Source organism: Molothrus ater, chromosome 3, assembly GCF_012460135.2.
Source record: "Molothrus ater isolate BHLD 08-10-18 breed brown headed cowbird chromosome 3, BPBGC_Mater_1.1, whole genome shotgun sequence".
In the NCBI taxonomy this organism is placed as follows: Eukaryota; Metazoa; Chordata; class Aves; order Passeriformes; family Icteridae; genus Molothrus; species Molothrus ater.
In genome coordinates, this window is record NC_050480.2 from 48,264,120 (window position 1) to 48,272,132 (window position 8,013).

Genomic DNA, 8,013 nt, shown 5'->3' on the forward strand with positions numbered 1-8,013 from the left:
GGACCCTGGGCAATAAAACAGCACAGCTTACTGCAGCCTTTGGTAAAACAGTCTGCACAAAGTCTTTGACATGTTAGCTGCCTAATGTGTGAGTGATCAAGAGGCCAAGATTGCTTCCCAGCTTGTGCTGAGACTGCTGACATCCTTCCCAGCCAATTCTGCACACAGCATGACTTCAGTAAATTTGATCTGTCATTGTAGTGAGCCAACATAGTTAATTCAATGTTCAAAAGACAGGTGCAGACAGAAATAAAACAGTATTTGTCCTGCTGAATCTAGCACAGTTTGAAATGACAATGTGTGTAGTAAGAAAGTAAAGGCTACTTTAAAAAAGACATGAGGTAAAATTGCTGTAATAGAAAGTACATATTGAAGGAGATGGAAAAAGAATTCCATCTCATTGTATCCTCTTGCTGACCTAAGGGGACAGGGAAGAGTACATAAATCAAAATGGACAAGATGTAGAATAAAGTATTGGATTCATTAAGCACTGAAATACTTCTGAATGCAGACTAGAAAGATGTTTTCATTGCAGCTCACCATCATTCAATAATCAATTATATTTACAATTTTCATACTGTTTTAAATATAATTAACAAGCTTCATAGTACTGAATGTAAGTTTGGTGTTGCCAGAATGAGAAACAAAAGCAACATAAATAGCATTCAGATAGGTTTTTTTTCTTGGTCCATTTTCAAAAGGTGTGAAGGTAGGGAAATTTTAATGTGCATTTGAAAGATTCACTAAAGACTGTGCCACAAAGTTAAACTGCAGGAGGCCTTATGGGCACATTTGGTGCCACTGCACTGCCTGGGCTGTCTGCTTTGCCTCAGACAGAACCAGAGGGTGTGTGTGCATGGCACTTCATTCTCCATGTGCCGCTCATGCTGGTACACCCTGCTGATCCTAATGCAGTGGGTTATAAGGGAGAGGTAAAAGTAGTTCAGTGCTACTTCACCTGCCCCTCCTCAAGGCTGATCATTGTTAACTTTGTGTAAGATGTGTAAGAGACCTAATATAACATCATTTAATAAAGCAATGAATGTGGAAGGAGTTTTTTACTATCCTAATTTACTAATGTGCTTCTTTGACTTTTCAAAGGGAAGTCACTCCACCAAAGTGGAAGCTGTGGTCCGAACACTGAAGAAAATTCAATTTAAAGATCCAGGGGCTAAGTCCTTAGTTTTCTCAACGGTATTAATCACCATTTTCTGTCTTGTCTTTGCATGTGTCTTTTGAGTTTAAAGCGTTCATAATCTTTTCAGGAGCAAGTTTAGCTACCAAAATGTTGAATCACTCTGTACAACCACTTGATTGTTTTGAGGATTTGTAGGGCAAGTCTCGTAACTGGAACAAGAATAATGATCATAGTCAGCAGATGTGAAAGCTTGTTTCTTTAAAGGGCAAACACTTAGCTTTGTATGGAAGCAGTAAAAATTCTGGATAATTTTAAATGTGATGTCCAGATGTTTTTGATACATTGTAAAACTGTTTTTTCAATGGCTACCAATTTCTTTTATTCAAGTTATCTTTCTAATTACCTGTCTTGCTTAGTTTTATGAATGATTTGTTTCTAGCACAATTTTTTTTAAAAGAATTGCAAATCCTAGCAGTTTGAAAAGTTTTTAAATCTACTCTTTGTTAGGGAAGCTAATTACTATTTTTAGTTGTCATTGCTGTTTGTAATGTTGAGTTACTTTTATTGTGTTGTGTGGTTTTGTTTTTGTTTTTTTTTACAGTGGCAAGATGTGTTGGATATAATTTCAAAAGCTTTGTATGACAACAACATGGTTTTTTCTCAGATCAATGGAATTAGTAAATTTCAGGTACATAAAGGATATTTTTCTTAAATTATTTTCAGTGGGAAAATCATAGTTCATAGAGTTAATCTGATCCTTTTTACTTCGTTGCTTCATTTCAGAAACTAAAAAAGCAGCAAATTTGTGTGGCAGAAATTTTGATCTCCAGTTTATTAATTCTAAAAATTATAATCTCAAAAAGTCCTACTTTAAAGCATTTGGAGACAAACAGTACATTCACTTTTGAGAAAGATGCATTGGCATGGAAGTTAAGGATGTGACACACTGATCAGTGTTGCAAGAAGTTCATGCCTTCCAGAGACTGTCATGTATCTGTTTTGGGATGACAGACCTGCAAAGATTGTCGATCTGGAGCCTGTATTAGCTGCCATAATTTGTTGAAAATATAGTCTTGTCCCCCATGCACTGCATTGGAGCTTCTGTCACACTGCTGTGATGTTTGCCTTTTAGGAAAACCTGTCTGCATTTAAATATGATCCCAACATCAATATTTTGCTGCTGCCTCTTCACACTGGTTCCAATGGACTGAACATCATTGAAGCAACTCATGTTCTGCTCGTGGAGCCCATTCTGAATCCAGCACACGAGCTACAGGCTATTGGCAGAGTACATCGTATTGGCCAAACCAAGTAAGATTTACAGTTGTTCAAGGCTTTAGATATGGTCCAGAATAGATCTGAAAATACCTTGTTCAGCTGCTGCCCTATTTTATGTGTGCCATTGATGCCTTAGTTTTTAACTTTGGACTTCTGCTTGCAAAAATGTCCAGAAATGTCTTAGCTTTGCAGGTCTGAGCAACTCATCATTTATGTCATATATGGCTGCATTCAGGCATGGCCTTTCTAAGTTTCCTTGAGAGGCTCTTTCTAACTGGCCATTCTCAGCTCCAGATTAGGAGCTGCACAAATTGTTGGGGCTTTTTTGTTTCCTTGTTCCGGGGCTTTTTTTGGTTGGGTTTTTTTTCCTAAAAAAAAGTTATAGCGCATTCTCATTAGAACTGATAAGTTTGTATCTGTCTTTTTGAAGAAATTATTGACTTTGTATTTCTCTTGTTTGTTTCAGTGTGGTTGCTCTGACATAGGTAGTACTAAACACTTGAAAGAGGTTTTAGAAAGTTTGTCCTGAATGTATGAGATGTATGTGTTTTTCCTAAGGTCTTGTGACTTTATAAAAAAAAAAAAATTAAAGCCCAGTACATGAAGAAGAAAAATAGCTGCAGTCAATTCTGGAATAACAATAGTGTAGAATAGTGGGGGTTGTGTTCTGGAAATGAAAGCAAAGAGAGAGGAGGACTGAAGGAGCATGTATGTGAAAGAATGTTTATGAACAGGTGGATATTTATGTGTTTTGGTAAAGATTTTGAATTAACTGTGAGGGCATAGAATTATAACTGTGAGGGAAAGATTGATTGCAACAGCCCACACTGCAATTCTACATGATGCTGGCACGAAAGGTGCAGCAAAAACCTTGCAATAAAACCACCAAGAATACATTGTACTTTTTAAGAATTAAGATTTCAGCTAGGCTTATTTTTAAAAAGGGCTGTGTTCCAAGTGCACTGAGCATTAGGGAATACTCTCATTTAGTGTGACTGGTGCAACTATTACCAGTTCAGTTATTTATTTCTCTTTTTTGGGGGTAGACCTTTGCCTGTGAATCCAAAAGCATTTCCCCTGCATTCTTCTGTGAAATGTTGCCTGCCAAAGTTTCAACCTAAAACCTGAAAACCATCTAAGCATTTTCAAGGGTTCTTACCTTGAAAAATGTTTATACTGGGGAGCATGGGGTTTTTTTTTCATTTTTGTCTTTGGCTCTGACTTTTTTCCATTTCACTTTCTGGTGCCGGTCACTTTTCTAAATTACTGCTTTCTTTTTTGAAATTTTATTTCATAAATGGAATGAAAATTTATTTCATAAATGGAATTTTCATTTTGTGGTGTGCTTATTGACATTTTGGGTTTTATATTTTACCAGTGTTTACTGACTACAGTTACTGACTTCTTTAAAAAAATTGTTATGTTTTGCTGTCTTCAAAAATAATATTATTAAAACTCTGGGTATTAGGTTTAATTTTCATCACATTGAGCTCTTGTCTCTTGGAATAATTTGTGACAATGAAGTACAAACATTGTATATAACCAGAGGGCAAAACTCTTTTTTCCTTTGGGCTCTGGAGGAATGTTTCTAGTAAAGACACAAAAAGCAGAACTTTGCCCTGCATCTACATTAGGATTTTAGCTAACACAGCTTACATTCATTTAGTGTGTGATCAGTAAAGTGAAAGTGTGTTTACAGGGAAGCACTAAGCACTCTGAAATGTCAATGGGAGTTGCTAATTGCTTCTAACATTTATTTCTTAAAAACTAGAGGCATATTTTCAACACTTTTAATAGAATTAGGATGAGACAAAATATAGTTATAAACTTTGGCAGTAACAGTAAAACTTCTGCTCACTCATGGTGGCATTTTCTTGTTTTTAAACACATTCAGATCTACGATTGTTCATAGGTTCCTGATAAAAGCAACAATAGAAGAGAGAATGCAGACTATGCTGAAAACTGTAGATAGAAGGTATGTGTTGAAATTTTTTTAAATGTCATTATTGCACTGAAAATGAAAAGGTGGTTCTCCACCATACTTTTATTATGGTTAGGAATGTACATCTTATGTATAAATTTTAACTGTTCTTCAAACTGTTTTGATTGGCAAAACAGTTTTAAGACTTCAAAAGTTTTAACTTGCCTCCAGCAACTTGCAGCTTAAGGTATTTTAATTCTCTGGGAAATATGTTGGTTATGTTTTGTGTATTTTATTTCGTAAAAGCCCAAGTAATAAATTATGTATTATGGTATGATTTATCTTTTCAGTTTACCTATGTTCATTGGTATAAAAACATTGCAGTTGATGGAGTAGCACTAAGCCTGCCACTACAGCAACAATATGTTATAAACTCTAACACAGGACATGGGTTTTTTCTTCTATTATTTTATTTTTTTAATCCTACCAACCTCATCTGATGGTACTGTGTCACACTTCTTGGTTTCACAGTCCATGCAAACATTGCCCAGATGCTAAGTCATACATGAGGCTGCTGTGCAGACACAGAAAGCAGTTCTCACTGTGGTTTATCTTTCCAAAATCTACAAGCAGTGATGGATTGGAGTGGGACCAAAAATGCTATTTACATTCCTTATGCAGACAGTGTAAGAGGTTTGTACCTTTTAACCAGATGGTATGCACATGACAGATCTAGGAGGAGGCCTTTGTTTAAGGAAATATTCCCTGTTACAGATCATGAAACTAAAAATTACATGCACATCTTTGGCTGTAGTTATGGAAGATTTCAGTTTTAGCTCTTCAAGAATGATTTATTCTCCTTATCTGTGAAGTAGCACTACTTTTACACATAAAATTTGGATAAATGTACAGTGGTTGAATGATCCCATGAGGGCTAATGTTTTCAAAGTAATATTAAACCTCATGCTTGGAAGCTCAGGCAAATCCCTTAAATGTTAAGAGGTCAAAGTGAATTATCCCATGTTCTGTTGCCTTTGCAGTGTTTGGTGTTGACCACATTGGGGACAGTAGATGGACTTTTTATCTTACTTAGAATGTGCAGGAGCAGTAGCTGATGAGTGTTCCTGGACAGAAGGTGTACTTTCCTGCTGAGCTTCAAAGCTGAGCAGGTATTGACTCTGAACTGTGTGCTCTGTCTTCAGTGCACACAGCTCATTTCTTACACTGATTCTTTCTCTGATGCTCACATGCAATTTTTTCCTACAGCCACACAAGCTCTTCCATGAAACAGTCAGAAGCCTCAGTGTTGACAGTGGCAGATTTGGCTGACCTTTTTACAGAGGAAACTGAAGAACTTGAGTAAAAACATTGGTTTGACCTAATGAAATTGGAAAGTACCTGACCCAGTGAGCACCAGGATAAAATCCACTTGATCTGTTATTCCTGTAGACATCATCTAACATTTGTCCATAAGAGAGCAATCGGAAATTGAGAAGTCTTAATTTTTACTGATTTCTTCTTTGGTGATGTTCATAGCAGCACACACTTCTGATGGCACTGGATAAAAGTTGCACTTTGCACATTATACAAAAACTTGGATTTTTTTTTTCCCAAAGAGAATTTGAGCTGGATGCTGAAACTGAGATCTTGTACCCTTGGTTGAGAGGATTTTTACCATCAGGCTTGATCGACTATTAGCTCAGTCTGAGAACAAAACTATGGAGGTGGTTGGGTGGGAAAGGGAAGCAAAAAAATACAAATCTAATTTTTTTTTATTGTACAAAGAGTTGTTAGAAAGAATGACTGTAAATTAATATTCTTCTAGAAAAGACTTGTTAGATTTGATGCAGAGTTATTAAATGTCTTATTGTTAACACTTCAAATTACAAATGTTTACTAATAGTTTGGATATTTGTATTAGGCCTTTAGATATTCATAAAGACTTTTGACAGTTAAATATTTCATTGCTAATGCTTACTCACGGCAAAAAGATAATAATTAAATTATGCTTTTTGTATGTGTGTTGGTCTGGTAATCAGTTAAAGACTCGAACTTGCTGTACATTTTCTCACTTGAAGCTGTGACTAAGTTAATGCTCTGTTTGAAAAAACAAGAAAAGCATTTGCTACGGAATTTTCAAAACTTAATTGGTTACACTGCTGATCACTTCGTAATTATTTGGTGTCTCTATGCATTGTCTCACCGTGATCTTTTTTCTAGTTCTTCTCCTTAAAGATGCAGCAATTTTAGTATACAAAATACATTAAATTATGGTAGGCAGGCTAGTTATTAGGTTCCTGGTCTGACTTAGAAAAAGTGTGGAGAGAAATGGAACTTTTGTGAAGCTTCGTCTTTAGATATGCAAGAACACTCTACCCCACCTTTTTGACAGTAGATAGTTCGGAAAAGAAATCTAGGCTAACTTTCAGACTGCTGAAGGTAGGCACGATAAATTTTAAGCCTTTCGTCATTGGGTATGGATGTGCATTTATATAACATTAATTTCTGAAGGTATTACAAAAGCAAGCTCATTTGTGCAGTTGGTGTTAAACACAATTTTGTGTTTAGCAAGTGGGCAAATGTGTATGCATAAGCAACAGGCTACTTCCCTCAGTTTGCAGCAAGAGAAATGGAATGGATGGTGGGGTCTTTAGATAAGATTGATCAAGCAGTTTACACAGAAACTATGACATCTCCATCCTTGAACATACTGGGAACTCAAATAACCCTAAGCAACCTGATCCACCTTCGAAGCTGGTCCTGCTATGTGTGGTGTGTTGGACTAGATGACCTCCATGGATCCCTTCCAGCCCAAATTATTTTACAGTGTACTGGAGATCGTGCTGTACAGACACTCCAGGAACTCTGAGGACAGCAACATTCCAATTTCCTCATCAGCTTCAGATAATTTTGATATTATATGACACAATGTGACTGCACAAGGAGCTGCTATTCACTCTGAGAAAGGCTGTATCTGTGCTACAAACTGTGGAAGCACATAGTGTTTACATTCATAGCTCCCATTTTAATTAAATTGATGTGGGAAAAATAGTTGTCAGTGAATATGAAGACAGAAAAGCAAACTGAAAAATGTCAGTTATGAGAGGTTTCCCAGCCTCTTCATGTTTTTGGCTTGATGCCTTTTTCAGGCTTACTTAGAAAAAGAGGCCATACAAAGTTAAAAGGATAAAAGTGGATATATTTAATGAAGGGCCTTCAGGTACATTAAGGGTAGAAGAAGCCTCCCCAAGGCTGGGGATGATGGTCATGAATTTTCCAGACAGATACAAGTTTGATCTACTTGCATATCAGGAGGTTAATGCTCCAATTCCAGCTTCAGGTAATGAAGTCATATTCCCCCAGTCCACACAACCCCAATTCACTTTTCTTTATACTTTTCAGGCCTGAGGCTGTGGGGTGTCCTTGAGTTTTAGGCCTAGAGGAACTGCTTTGTCTGACCAAAATGTGAAGACAGTAGTTAACACTTTATATGGAGTTTAGAGTTATGCACTAATGCAGTACAGGATTTGAAAAATAGAAAGATTAAAATCTTAAGGCATCAGGCTTATTTATATAAATATGATGCTTTCATTGTTTATGTATAAATATGTGGCTTTTGAATTCCTAACCAAAAGCATAGCTTCTTATCAAGCACTGCGTGAGTCTTTAGTCTTGG

General features: G+C 36.4%; 1 protein-coding gene across 2 annotated transcripts in view; it reads left to right on the forward strand.

The window, feature by feature from the left end:
- SHPRH (SNF2 histone linker PHD RING helicase) overlaps positions 1-6,354 on the forward strand; it is a 47,805-nt gene extending 41,451 nt beyond the window's left edge. For both annotated transcript variants that reach the window (XM_036380541.1, XM_036380542.2), the window contains exons 26-30: positions 1,102-1,194; positions 1,740-1,826; positions 2,271-2,449; positions 4,311-4,391; positions 5,604-6,354. In XM_036380541.1, the coding sequence (XP_036236434.1) occupies positions 1,102-1,194; positions 1,740-1,826; positions 2,271-2,449; positions 4,311-4,391; positions 5,604-5,700 (537 nt within the window). In that variant the 3' untranslated portion in view covers positions 5,701-6,354. The remainder of the gene's footprint in view (positions 1-1,101; positions 1,195-1,739; positions 1,827-2,270; positions 2,450-4,310; positions 4,392-5,603) is intronic.
- Positions 6,355-8,013: the final 1,659 nt, after the last annotated feature.